Source organism: Oncorhynchus kisutch, unplaced genomic scaffold, assembly GCF_002021735.2.
Source record: "Oncorhynchus kisutch isolate 150728-3 unplaced genomic scaffold, Okis_V2 scaffold1294, whole genome shotgun sequence".
NCBI lineage: Eukaryota > Metazoa > Chordata > Actinopteri > Salmoniformes > Salmonidae > Oncorhynchus > Oncorhynchus kisutch.
This window is the reverse complement of record NW_022263239.1, coordinates 2038-16870: the sequence shown is the minus strand read 5'-3', so window position 1 is coordinate 16870 and position 14833 is coordinate 2038. Positions and strand designations below refer to the sequence as shown.

General features: G+C 45.1%; 1 protein-coding gene across 1 annotated transcript; it reads left to right on the top strand.

Moving 5' to 3' along the window:
- The first annotated feature begins 631 nt into the window (after positions 1-631).
- On the top strand, positions 632-8317 carry LOC116365828 (mRNA-decapping enzyme 1B-like). Its single transcript, XM_031818205.1, has 3 exons — positions 632-1039; positions 4817-4857; positions 7300-8317. Exons 1-3 carry the CDS (start codon positions 881-883, stop codon positions 7460-7462), a joined length of 363 nt encoding a protein of 120 aa, XP_031674065.1. The 5' UTR covers positions 632-880; the 3' UTR covers positions 7463-8317.
- The last annotated feature ends 6516 nt before the right edge of the window (positions 8318-14833 follow it).

Sequence of the window (14833 nt, the reverse complement as noted above, 5' to 3'; positions counted from 1 at the left end):
ACTGTTTATGGTGCTATGGCTGTTCACTGCGCACACCTATAGCAGGTAAAACCTTTGGTCACTATAGGCCATCAATAACCCTGGCACTGCCAGAATCCCAATCTATCCATAGAAACATATAGAACTAAGTGTTGAATCGCTTGTCATTGATATTACACACTAAATATAGCCTAGCTCCGTACCCAAGAAAAAGGCGGCAGCATTGGGGTAAATAAAAAATAAAATGTTTTTCAAAGGAAGTAGCGCCCTCTAGAGCCACCATTGCAGACTGCATAGGTTTTTTCCATCAATTTGGGCAGCAGACATTTTCAAGTCTATGATATGCGCCAAATTGTAAGTATCTGCTAAACAACGTATTAACTCGACTAATTAACAAAATAACCAATCTGAATTATCAGACAGATATAAAAGTGACGTTGAAGTAAACCTTTAATAACATTTCATGACAAAATGGAATTCAATGGATTCAACGATGGATTCTAACAAGATGTCAAAGTCATAATGTTGGTGTAACATGCCTGGCCAATAAACATCCTTCATCATCATCATCTGCTTCGGCCTGATGAAGCGGTCAATCTATTTCTCGAGATTGATTAACGTTCCTTATAGCCATCTACGCTCAACTCATCGTGTCTAATTGTTTACAATCTGTTCGACGAAACATGGCTGCTGTCAAGTGAGCTGTTGATGGTGTTCCGAACAGTTACAATTCACTTATATGTTCTCTTTAATAATTTATTTTAAATATTTTAATTCATAACAGTGTATTTTAACGGGGATAGTTTCAATAGTTTTCGTTTTACTTTGGAACCGTCACAGATTCCTTCACCCGCGATAACGCGCCAGTTAGCATCACTAGCTAACTAGCTCAAGGAGAACAATGACGGCAAGCTCATCGGGTGGAAACACCTGTCTCACTGCTAAAGGTTTGGACATTAGTCTCGCAGCCCTGCAAAGACAAGATCCTTACATCAACAACATTGTAGATGTGGCGAGTCAAGTGGCGTTGTATACTTTCAACAACCGATCAAATGAATGGGTGAGTTAAGGGATGCTACCGCTGCTCTGTTCGCGCTCCCTTCTCTTTTCAACAAAGTTGCATGTTAAGTAACATCTTAACGGACTGATATGGATGCCACATTATAAACTAGTTTGCCAGGTTGAATTCACGTGGTTTTGGGAGATGTGGTTAGCCATAGCTATTATTCCAAGAAGCTAGAAAGCTAGCTAGCTAACATCACCCTATATCGCTTTCACGTCCCAGTCGGAACTAGGAAACTCAAATGTCCGACTTGCTAACTGGTTGGACGCGACACGTGTATAACCAACCTATTAACGAGTCGGACATGATCTAGTTCCGACTAACACGTTAACTTGGCAATAATGCCAGACCCACTATCTGCATTCGAGATGTCGCTGATGAATATGTCGCGTTTCAAACTGGGAACTCTGAAAAATACAAGGTCAAATCATGACGTCAGTGATTTTTTTTTTAGACCGGAGTTCCGGAGTTGGATGACCGTTCAAATCGATTTTTCCCAGTCCGAAAGTTTCTTATTTTATTTTCCGAGTTCCCAGTTGTTTTGAAGGCGGCATATCGCCCACGAAGCTCCGATTCAAACTCACATGAGACAGCTCAGCAAGCGTTTTGTCAGAATCGGTTTGTGACTCACAAATTATCGAGTTTCGCACAGCAACTATCTTAATTTACTCCCGTTACGGCCGATAGCGATGGAGTTTAGGATGAAGTGTTTTCAAGATGCATCTTTCCTAAAACACCATGTAGAGAGGAGGTCGCTAAAAGGTTCAGCATTGTCAATCCGACGTCTGCAGTGGCCATACAGTATTTACTGTTATGCGGCCTCTGCAGAAGTCAACGCAAACATGCTTTGCAGAGCTGTTGTCAAGTGAGTTTGTGTTTTATACAGGAACTCCCGCCCCCACCTACATCAACCAATCATGTCAATGTTGAGATGTATGCAGCCCTCCACATTATTGCAACGTATGGAGCTTGATTTTTCTGGAGGCTCCACAATTGCATCTCACCCTCCATTCGAAGCCTCCGTCCACATTAACCGGATCAAACATAAATAGTCTTTATGTGCATGTTTGAGCATGTGTCTATACTGATAGGATGGAAAGGGAGCTCAGCTTTCTCCATTCAATCATTTCCTTAACATTTATAACTATTTCACAATACTGACAATGGATCAGCTCCTAGAGAGATATTACCACCTTGAGGCAACTTAATTCTAATGTTTACCCTACAAAAAGAGCTAAATCACAGATTTGGCACGTTATTGTGCATGTTAACGCCAATTTAGGCTTGATCCAAAATGTAGTCAGAGGTCCCTATGGAAACGCATCATACTCATGGTCATCAACTGGAACGCACACATACCGGGGCACATAGTACACATTGGCCTCCAGCTAGTTACAAGGATGTTGACTGATTTTTATCACTTAAAAATTGTGCACCAAACAAATGTAACAGTATAGCTTCCGTCCCTCTCCTCGCCCCGAACCAGGGACCCTCTGCACACATCAACCAGTCACTCACAAAGCATCGTTACCCATCGCTCCACAAAAGCTGCGCGGGCCTTGCAGAGCAAGGGGAACAACTACTTCCTGATCTCAGAGCGAGTGACGTCACCGACTGAAACACTATTAGCGTCCACCACCGCTAACTAGCTAGCCATTTCACATCGTCCACACACAAACGAATGATTGCAAAGTTAAACCATACAACTCTATGGATGAGGATGACTTTTAAGAATATTTGACAAAAACACATTTACTTGATGCAAGGTACAAAGTTTGTTGACATTAACAGAACGACGGTTTGTGTTATTTGTGCAGTCATTCTGTTCCCCAACTTAACATCTGTTCCTTTAAGTACCTGTGTTTTCTTTGTGCTTGTGTGTAGAGTTGTGTGGTTTAACTTTGCAGTCATTTAGGTGTTTGTTTGTTTGGTGTACATTTTAAAGTGAAAAATCTGTCTCTCGGAATCATTCTGTTATCGTGGAATTGCCCACTTGGTTCTGAGGGTGGGGACGGACGGTGGTGAACCCCTCCCCTTTCACAAATAAATAAAATATGCAGGTGTAGGAGCACCCCAAAATAATGATTGGTCCAAATAGTCAGTGACGTAAAACCATGGCACTGGTAGAAGTTTGCTTCATAACCCTCATATCTCACAGCCTACGTAACAGTTTGCTTCATAAACCTTCATATCCCACAACTTAATAAGTAACAGTTTGCTTCATAACCCTCATATCCCACAGCCTACGTAACAGTTTGCTTCATAACCCTCATATCCCACAGCCTACGTAACAGTTTGCTTCATAACCCTCATATCCCACAGCCTACGTAACAGTTTGCTTCATAAACCCTCATATCCCACAGCCTACGTAACAGTTGGCTTCATAACCCTCATATCCCACAGCCTACGTAACAGTTTGCTTCATAACCCTCATATCTCACAGCCTACATAACAGTTTGCTTCATAACCCTCATATCCCACAGCCTACATAACAGTTTGCTTCATAACCCTCATATCCCACAGCCTACGTAACAGTTTGCTTCATAAACCCTCATATCCCACAGCCTACGTAACAGTTTGCTTCATAAACCCTCATATCCCACAGCCTACGTAACAGTTTGCTTCATAAACCCTCATATCCCACAGCCTACGTAACAGTTTGCTTCATAAACCCTCATATCCCACAGCCTACGTAACAGTTTGCTTCATAAACCCTCATATCCCACAGCCTACGTAACAGTTTGCTTCATAACCCTCATATCTCACAGCCTACATAACAGTTTGCTTCATAAACCCTCATATCCCACAGCCTACGTAACAGTTTGCTTCATAACCCTCATATCCCACAGCATACGTAACAGTTTGCTTCATAAACCCTCATATCCCACAGCCTACGTAACAGTTTGCTTCATAAACCCTCATATCCCACAGCCTACGTAACAGTTTGCTTCATAACCCTCATATCCCACAGCCTACGTAACAGTTTGCTTCATAAACCCTCATATCCCACAGCCTACGTAACAGTTTGCTTCATAAACCCTCATATCCCACAGCCTACGTAACAGTTTGCTTCATAAACCCTCATATCCCACAGCCTACGTAACAGTTGGCTTCATAACCCTCATATCCCACAGCCTACGTAACAGTTTGCTTCATAACCCTCATATCCCACAGCCTACGTAACAGTTGGCTTCATAACCCTCATATCCCACAGCCTACGTAACAGTTTGCTTCATAACCCTCATATCCCACAGCCTACGTAACAGTTTGCTTCATAAACCCTCATATCCCACAGCCTACGTAACAGTTTGCTTCATAAACCCTCATATCCCACAGCCTACGTAACAGTTTGCTTCATAAACCCTCATATCCCACAGCCTACGTAACAGTTTGCTTCATAACCCTCATATCCCACAGCCTACGTAACAGTTTGCTTCATAAACCCTCATATCCCACAGCCTACGTAACAGTTGGCTTCATAAACCCTCATATCCCACAGCCTACGTAACAGTTTGCTTCATAAACCCTCATATCCCACAGCCTACGTAACAGTTTGCTTCATAAACCCTCATATCCCACAGCCTACGTAACAGTTTGCTTCATAAACCCTCATATCCCACAGCCTACGTAACAGTTTGCTTCATAAACCCTCATATCCCACAGCCTACGTAACAGTTTGCTGTGGATGTTAAGGAGAGATCGATGAAGACTCTGTTCAAGCAAATCCCTTTTCATGAACTCAACCTGAATCAGTTACTGTATGTTGTTTTGCAGGAGAAGACTGACGTGGAGGGGACCCTGTTTGTCTATACAAGGTATGATGGGTCTTTTACGATGCCAGCTAATTACTGTCTCTATGTACTTCCCCGTGAGCTTTGAGTCTTGTTGGGGGTGCATCCCAAGTGGCACCCTATACCCTTTATGGTGCGTCACATTGGACCAGGGCCCATAGTCAAATGTGTAGTGCATTATAAAGGGAATAGGGTGCCATTTTGGGACCGGTGTCTGTGTCTACTTCAGCTGTGAGCTGAGAAGCCTGCCTCCATCAGGTTAAATATAATGGGCTTAGTGGGTTAGCTACGTCAACCCTCCCTTTGAACAGATCACTGAGTAGACTATTATGGTCTGTAGCCTTGAAGAGCCATGATTACTTCCACAGACCCTATCCCACCCAGGAAATGGGTCGTAAACATGTAGAACCTTTCTGTTTTCTGTTAGGCCTACTTGAACATGTATAACCTTTCTGTTTCCTTGTAGGCCTACTTGAACATGTAGAACCTTTCTGTTTTCTGTTAGGCCTACTTGAATAGGTAACACCTTTCTGTTTCCTTGTAGGCCTACTTGAACATGTATAACCTTTCTGTTTCCTTGTAGGCCTACTTGAACATGTAGAACCTTTCTGTTTTCTGTTAGGCCTACTTGAATAGGTAACACCTTTCTGTTTCCTTGTAGGTCTACTTGAACATGTAGAACCTTTCTGTTTTCTGTTAGGCCTACTTGAATAGGTAACACCTTTCTGTTTCCTTGTAGGCTTACTTGAACATGTAGAACCTTTCTGTTTCCTTGTAGGACTACTTGAACATGTAGCACCATTCTGTTTTCTGTTAGGCCTACTTGAGCATGTAGAACCTTTCTGTTTCCTTGTGGGCCTACTTGGACATGTAGAACCTTTGTTTTCTTGTAGGCCTACTTGAACATGTAGAACCTTTCTGTTTCCTTGTAGGACTACTTGAACATGTAGAACCTTTCTGTTTCCTTGTAGAACTACTTGAACATGTAGAACCTTTCTGTTTCCTTGTAGGACTACTTGAACATGTAGAACCTTTCTGTTTCCTTGTAGGACTACTTGAATAGGTAACACCATTCTGTTTCCTTGTAGGTCTACTTGAACATGTAGAACCTTTCTGTTTCCTTGTAGGACTACTTGTACATACATTACCACTGTCGTTCTTGTTCTCCTGAGAAAATACACCAACTCGGATGCGTGCATGTAGTCACCAGTTCGTTTCCAGTCTGTTAGCACCTTACACTGGTTATTCAACTTGTATGTAATGTAAAGTACCTCCCTCCTGTGTACTTTAATATGAACTCTGGTATAAGGCCGGTGTAATGTCAAGTCCCTTTAATTAAGGATCAGACCCCTTTTTTTAAACTTTCACCAAAAATGACATGCCCAAATCTAACTGCCTGTAGCTCAGGACCTGAAGCAAGGATATGCATATTCATGATACCATTTGAAAGGAAACACTTTGAAGTGTGTGTAAAAGTGAAATGAATGTAGGAGAATATAACACATTAGATCTGGTAAAAGATAAACAAACAAAAAACATTTGTTTTTCAATAATTGTTTTGTTCCATCTTTGAAATGCGAGAGAAAGGCCAGACATTAACATAGGAGCCTAGGTGTAATTTAGACTGATCCAGTGAAGAATTACCTCACTACACAACATTTTGCATCAAGTCAGCCAGGAGTTTGTCCAAATGTGCCACATTAGTCAATTTATACATGTTCAAGTACATAACTATAAAGAACATACAACAATGCTATGCTAATAAAAAATACACGTTTACACACCCAGGAATGTCATACATGATGGATCATTAGCTTCCCTACAGAAAGCTAATGGGGCGGCAGGTAGCCTAGTGGTTAGAGCGTTGGAGTAGTAACCCAAAGTTTGCACGATCGAATCCCCGAGCTGACAAGGTAAAAAAATCTGTCGTTCTGCCCCTGAACAAGGCATTTAAACCACTGTTCCTAGGCCCGTCATTGAAAATAAGAATGTGTTCTTAACTGACTTGTCTAATTAAATAAAGATAAACTAAATTAGAAAGACATCTAGATGGCTAGGTGTGGAGCCAGAGACAGCAGTCAAACTGTAAAGCCAGTTCCTACGTTTTAATATACAAATGTATTTAAACTACACTACATCTCTGGGCCCCTCAGAATGACAAATCAGATCAGTACACCGTTTACCTTCAGAGGTGAATGTATCAAACAGGTTGCAGTGATAAGTGTTTTGTTGTTGTGCACTATGCTCCAACAATAGCAGGTATTTTTTATTCTGTAATAGCTACTGTAAATTGTACAGTGCAGTTCGATAAACAAGAATTGAAGCTTTCTGTCCATATAAGACATGTCTATGTCCCGGAAAGTCTAGTCACATTATCGCCTATTGAGCAACAACTGTCCCGGTTTATGGACACCGATCCTGTAGAGGTTTAACTCTTTCTATTCATGCCTTCCTGTTTGTCCTCAGGCTAGCATCTCCCAGACATGGCTTCACCATAATGAACAGGCTGAGTATGGAGAACCTGACTGAACCCATCACTAAAGACCTGGACTTCCAGCTGCAGGATCCGTTCCTGCTCTACAGGAATGCTCGCTGTAAGTCCCCTGCACTATTCAGCCCACCTACATAGTACCAGGACTGTTAACCCTACCTACATCGTACCAGGACTGTTAACCCTACCTACATAGTACCAGGACTGTTAACCCTACCTACATAGTACCAGGACTGTTAACCCTACCTACTCAGAACCTGGGCTGTTAACCCTACCTACATAGTACCAGGACTGTTAACCCTACCTACATAGTACCAGGACTGTTAACCCTACCTACATAGTACCAGGGCTGTTAACCCTACCTACATAGTACCAGGACTGTTAACCCTACCTACTCAGAACCTGGACTGTTAACCCTACCTACTCAGAACCTGGGCTGTTAACCCTACCTACTTAGAACCTGGGCTGTTAACCCTACCTACTTAGAACCTGGGCTGTTAACCCTACCTACTTAGAACCTGGGCTGTTAACCCTACCTACATAGTACCAGGGCTGTTAACCCTACCTACATAGTACCTGGGCTGTTAACCCTACCTACTTAGAACCTGGGCTGTTAACCCTACCTACATAGTACCAGGGCTGTTAACCCTACCCACATAGTACCAGGACTGTTAACCCTACCTACTTAGAACCTGGGCTGTTAACCCTACCTACATAGTACCAGGGCTGTTAACCCTACCTACATAGTACCTGGACTGTTAACCCTACCTACATAGTACCTGGACTGTTAACCCTCCCTACTCAGTACCAGGCCTCGCTGAAAGTCCCCTGCACTATTCAGCCTACCTACCCAGGCCTGGGCATTCCAATACCTTGTGAAACATATGAAGGCGTCAGCGAACCGCTTCCAACCCCCTCTGGTCTTGTACCGCTTATGTGCCGGAGGTGTGTTTACATCACCACGGGAACTATGTTCCCGGAGGAGGTGGGTTTACATCACCATGGGAACTATGTTTCCGGAGGAGGTGTGTTTACATCACCACGGGAACTATGTTCCCGGAGGTGGTGGGTTTACATCACCACGGGAACTATGTTCCCGGAGGAGGTGGGTTTACATCACCACGGGAACTATGTTCCCAGAGGAGGTGGGTTTACATCACCATGGGAACTATGTTTCCGGAGGTGGTGTGTTTACATCACCATGGGAACTATGTTGCCGGAGGTGGTGTGTTTACATCACCACGGGAACTATGTGCCGGAGGTGTAGGCCTGTAGATGTTGATGTTTGCATTCCAGAACATATTTATTTCAGTCCTGCTAGTCTTCACGTCTCAAGAGATTTACATTTGATTAGACCAGAACTTACATTTCTAAAAAGCGATTGGACGTGAATCATGGTCAATACTACTGGAGAGTTCAGAATAGTTTAAACAGATTGAAGATGCAGCTAACTTTCTACCATGTGGTGTAGTCCAGGAATCCTGGCCCATCATGGAGCACTTCATTTAAATGAGAACTATTTGCGGAGTGCATATCAGACCTGGGTTCAAGCACTATTTGAAATCTTTCAACACAAACTTATAGCGTATCCCCTAGCCTGGCTGGAGTGCCTGATGGGTGGGATTTATAGCTTGGGGACTATTCAATTAGTCTGTTAAGCCAGACAAGCTCAATGAAGCCCAGATAAAGTGGTTGAAATTACCTCGAATAGTGTTTGAACCCAGGTCTGTTGCAGGCTGAGAAAGAGACTCAGTGCTGCAGACACACACACATACCCTGAGGAGAGGAGCCTGGAGCCGTCTCTAGTCTAGTGGCTGTGGCCCCACAGGTCCATATATGGTTCAGAGGTATTTTTGTGGCAGTAGTCCCGTGTTTGAGTGCCTCTGTGCCGGTTTTCTACCGCAAGTGTCCTGCCAACAGCAGAGAGCCAGCCAACCAGCCTACTACGTTAGATACAAACCAACCTGTCATTATAAGTGGGACACACTACACACACACACACACACACACACACACACACACACACACACACACACACACACACACACACACACACACACTGATACACACACACACACTGATGCACACACCATTCTCAGTGACAGGCAGGTGGAATGCTTTGTTTTAAGATATTGCTGGACTGCTTGGTCTAATTATTAGACATTTACACACAAACACAACTATACAGGGGGGTGAAAAACACAGCTGAGTTATTTATACGTGATGTTTAGAACAACACACGTCCCTCAACATGACCTTTCACGAGAGGTCACAGAATCTTATCACTAAACAAGTATTTGGTTATGGGGTCATTAGCTGGTGGAAGAGCCAGCCAGGCCAATTTAGAATGTTGTCTCAACTGTGACATCATTGTGACATTGACAGCAAGGGTTTCTGTTAGCCGGGTAATACACTATTGTTTTTCGTCAAAAAACTGGCTATATATATATATATATATTTAAATAAACTAAATTGGTGCCGGCCAATTGTCTGGGAGGAGAAGAAAACATCCCCTTGCAAAATAACGCTTTAAGTCTGTTCATTGATAGGAAAACATTTGACTGGTTGTGATTATTGGTCTATAGGTTAATTTGCATAATTTTGTGGAATTAAATTGGGGCGTGTGTACAGTATTCATTATCTATCTTATTTATCACACCATACAGATACAAATCTGTCAGACATCGCAAGAGCTGCTACAGTATCTCAAACAGAAAATGAACAGTCAACAGAAGTCTGCCTCAGCGCAGTATGCATTGTCTTAACATATACTTCATTGTTTTGGGGCGGCAGGGTAGCCTAGTGGTTAGAGCGTTGGACTAGTAACCGGAAGGTTGCAAGTTCAAACCCCCGAGCTGACAAGGTACAAATCTGCCGTTCTGCCCCTGAACAGGCAGTTAACCCACTGTTCCTAGGCCGTCATTGAAATAAGAATTTGTTCTTAACTGACTTGCCTAGTTAAATAAAGGTAAAATAAATTGTTTGAAACCTGAGTGTTTGATAACCCATTATGAGGCATGTCTTACCCTGGTTCAGAGTAGCCTAGTCAACATCTGTGGAGACCATTCTTATACATCAACTTTCATTGTCCAGTAGCCAAAAGCACAGTCCTGGTTATATTAGCAGCCCGTGCCAGTTGTTGCATTGTCCCCTGGTTCTAACACATATTTTGCCACTCATGTGCATTGCCCTTTTGACAATAGTGTTTTCTCTGCTATTTGCATTATGGAAGGACCATCCGTGTGTAGCCTGCTGCCTTGTGCACGTTGCTGCGCTGGTAATGGGAAGAAATAATGTTTGATAATAACCGGTTGACTGTATCCGAGGCCTACTGGTGGTATGGAATAGGCCATATTTCTTTCTCGACAAGCTGACAATAGAATAGGTCAACTTTTCTACTATGGGGGATAGTAGTTTGACGTAGGCTAGTGATTCCCTTTATGGTGCACTATGTTTGACCAGAGCCGATGCGTTCTAAATAGCACCCTATTCCCTTTATAGTGCACTACGTTTGACCAGAGCCGATACGTTCTAAATAGCACCCTATTCCCTTTATAGTGCACTACGTTTGACCAGAGCCTATGTGTTCTAAATAGCACCCTATTCCCTTTATAGTGCACTACGTTTGACCAGAGCTGTGCATTCTAAATAGCATCCTATTCCCTTTATAGTGCACTACGTGTGACCAGGACCAGGCCAATCTATAAGGAATAGTGTGCCATTTGGGACACAGACATATGACTAGTCTTTGAGGTTGTCCTTACCTCCTGGTCGTACGTAGGTGTACTCCATCTCTGTCTCTGTGATGAGCATCCCCTTGGCTGGCCCAACCTCCGGCTCCTCTTGAAGTCGCTCATGTTTGGGTTTACGCTGGAACAACCTGCCCAACATAGTCCCTCTGAGACGATAGTCTAGTAGTGGTGTGGTGGAGCTGCTACTAGGGGACAACGTTTAGACCACGTTTCCTCTGGTACTGCTGAGATACCAGTCTCCTGTCTGTCCTCTGGTACTGCCGAGATACTAGTCTTCTGTCTGTCTGTCCTCTGGTACTGCTGAGATACTAGTCTCCTGTCTGTCTGTCTGTCTGTCCTCTGGTACTGCTGAGATACTAGTCTCCTGTCTGTCTGTCCTCTGGTACTGCTGAGATACTAGTCTCCTGTCTGTCTGTCCTCTGGTACTGCTGAGATACTAGTCTCCTGTCTGTCTGTCCTCTGGTACTGCTGAGATACTAGTCTCCTGTCTGTCTGTCCTTGGTACTGCTGAGGTACTAGTCTCCTGTCTGTCCTCTGGTACTGCTGAGGTACTAGTCTCCTGTCTGTCCTCTGGTACTGCTGAGGTACTAGTCTCCTGTCTGTCCTCTGGTACTGCTGAGATACTAGTCTCCTGTCTGTCTGTCTGTCCTCTGGTACTGCTGAGGTACTAGTCTCCTGTCTGTCCTCTGGTACTGCTGAGATACTAGTCTCCTGTCTGTCTGTCTGTCTGTCTGTCCTCTGGTACTGCTGAGATACTAGTCTCCTGTCTGTCTGTCTGTCTGTCTGTCCTCTGGTACTGCTGAGGTACTAGTCTCCTGTCTGTCTGTCTGTCTGTCCTCTGGTACTGCTGAGGTACTAGTCTCCTGTCTGTCCTCTGGTACTGCTGAGGTACTAGTCTCCTGTCTGTCCTCTGGTACTGCTGAGGTACTAGTCTCCTGTCTGTCTGTCCTCTGGTACTGCTGAGGTACTAGTCCTCTGTCTGTCTGTCCTCTGGTACTGCTGAGGTACTAGTCTCCTGTCTGTCTGTCCTCTGGTACTGCTGAGGTACTAGTCTCCTGTCTGTCTGTCTGTCCTCTGGTACTGCTGAGGTACTAGTCTCCTGTCTGTCTGTCTGTCCTCTGGTACTGCTGAGGTACTAGTCTCCTGTCTGTCCTCTTCCTTTAACACGCCCCTTTTGTTCTATGAGGAAATAATGAACCAATAGAACCCTTTCTCTGGTTTCCAATACTGAGGTACCTGACCTGTCTCTCCTCCTCCTGTCCCCATCCGTCCTCTAACAGTACTGTCTTCTCAGAGAGTCTGTCTGGTGTGAGGCTGGGTAATGTCTCAGTCCTTCTCAGAGAGACTGTCTGGTGTGAGGTTGGGTAATGTCTCAGTCCTTCTCAGAGAGACTGTCTGGTGTGAGGCTGGGTAATGTCTCAGTCCTTCCCAGAGAGACTGTCTGGTGTGAGGCTGGGTAATGTCTCAGTCCTTCTCAGAGAGACTGTCTGGTGTGAGGCTGGGTAATGTCTCAGTCCTTCTCAGAGAGACTGTCTGGTGTGAGGCTGGGTAATGTCTCAGTCCTTCCCAGAGAGACTGTCTGGTGTGAGGTTGGGTAATGTCTCAGTCCTTCCCAGAGAGACTGTCTGGTGTGAGGCTGGGTAATGTCTCAGTCCTTTCCAGAGAGACTGTCTGGTGTGAGGCTGGGTAATGTCTCAGTCCTTTCCAGAGAGACTGTCTGGTGTGAGGCTGGGTAATGTCTCAGTCCTTCCCAGAGAGAGTAGTATATGAGTCTAACCAGAGTAGTCCCCTGTAGCTACTAAGCTAAGTGGTCTCTCCTCAGCTCCTCCAGAGATCTCTCTCCTCGCTGCCCTCGCTGGTTCTTAAATTTCCCAGGGCTTGGAGTGTCTGTCTGGTCCTTTTTCCAGGCGGGTGACCTTTAGCTTGGCTCTCCACAGCCCCAGGCAGGCAGGGCAGTGCAGGGCACAGCTCAGAGGGCAGACAGGATGGCAGCAGGCAGGCAGATGGACACAGTAGCAGCTCCAACCTTAAGATCCAGCAACTCAGACCCGCTGTCCTCACTGACTCAGTTACTCTCTCACTGTAGTCTTGTCTCTCTGTCAGTCAGGAGTCAACATGCTCTAGTCTACTGGCTGGCCTTCAGTCCCTCAGTCTCCGCCCTGTCGCCCCTCCTCACTCTTCCCTCCTTTCTCTCTCCTTATCTCGCCCCCTGTCCTCTTTTCTTGGCCGACCGCCGTGCCAGAGCGTTATCTTCCTACGCGACCTATTTGAGGCTGCCTGAGTTCTCACTGTGACGGTGACAGGAGAAGTGTTCCTGGTCTGCCTGTCAACGGGGCTCCTGTCTCAGCCACGCTGAGTAGAGTAGTGGCCTGGCTTCCAACTCCCACTGCTGCAGAGTCTCAATCACCCCTCTACCCCACCACCCTAATGAATGGGGCCCAGCCTGCCCTTAACCCTGGGTAACTGCCACAGAGACATGTTGTGCTTTCTCATAGCACGTATCTGTCTGTAATATTGACGTTGGCTCCACTGACTAGTTATTAGACTAAGAAGGTAATGAGGTCATGGTGACAGAACCCAGAACCTTCACTTCAGCCATAAACGATGCCATGAATCATGAACTTAAACACCATGAGGAGATTTAACACAGGACTTAAAAAAAAAAAATGTATTTTATCTTTGATTTCATCCATGATGAGTCACTCTGTAAAAGTCATCACAGTTTCCAAGAAGTTAACGTGGTCTGGCATGAGTCATGACTGATAAGATGGTACATTTTAATATAATGGCTGTAGGTAATCCCACGTGTCTCAATAGTGGAATATGTTGTGCTCTGCTGAACCCCGCCAGCAACCTCTTCCTGGAATCTAGCGGTCTGTCTTCCGTTCCCGGGGATGTGGGAATCATCCTGGATGAGCATGTCCTAGTAGGAGAAAGGGTTTATAGTAGCACCTTCTCCACTGTTGGGGGTTTATATGTAGCACCTTCTCCACTGTGGGGGTGGTTTATACGTCTCACTTCTCCACTGTGGGGGGGGGGGGGGTTATATGTAGCACCTTCTCCACTGTGGGGGGTTTATATGTAGCACCTCTCCACTGTGGGGGGGAGGGGGTTTATATGTAGCACCCTTCTCCACTTGGGGGGGTTTTAATGTAGCACCTTCTCCACTGTGGGGGGTTTATATGTAGCACCTTCTCCACTGTGGGGGGTTTATATGGTCTCACCTTCTCCACTGTGGGGGGTTTATACGTAGCACCCTTCTCCACTGTGGGGGGGTTATAGAGCACTTCTCCACTGTGGGGGGGAGGGGGGTTTATATGTAGCACCTTCTCCACTGTGGGGGGTTTATATGTAGCACCTTCTCCACTGTGGGGGGGTTTATATGTCTCACCTTCTCCACTGTGGGGGGGTTATATGTCTCACCTTCTCCACTGTGGGGGGGTTTATACGTAGCACCTTCTCCACTGTGGGGGGGTTTATATGTAGCACCTTCTCCACTGTGGGGGGTTTATATGTAGCACCTTCTCCACTGTGGGGGGGGTTTATATGTCTCACCTTCTCCACTGTGGGGGGGCTTATATGTAGCACCTTCTCCACTGTGGGGGGTTATATGTAGCACCTTCTCCACTGTGGGGGGGAGGGGGGTTTATATGTAGCACCTTCTCCACTGTGGGGGGGTTTATATGTAGCACTTTCTCCACTGTGGGGGGGTTATATGTAGCACCTTCTCCACTGTGGGGGGGTTATATGTAGCACC

Excerpts from the sequence above, each read along its gene's own strand:
- LOC116365828 (XM_031818205.1), top strand. The coding sequence starts at position 881 with ATGACGGCAAGCTCATCGGGTGGAAACACCTGTCTCACTGCTAAAGGT. Across the intron at positions 1,040-4,816 it reads ACAACCGATCAAATGAATGG|GAGAAGACTGACGTGGAGGG; the intron begins GTGAGTTAAGGG and ends GTTGTTTTGCAG. Across the intron at positions 4,858-7,299 it reads ACCCTGTTTGTCTATACAAG|GCTAGCATCTCCCAGACATG; the intron begins GTATGATGGGTC and ends GTTTGTCCTCAG.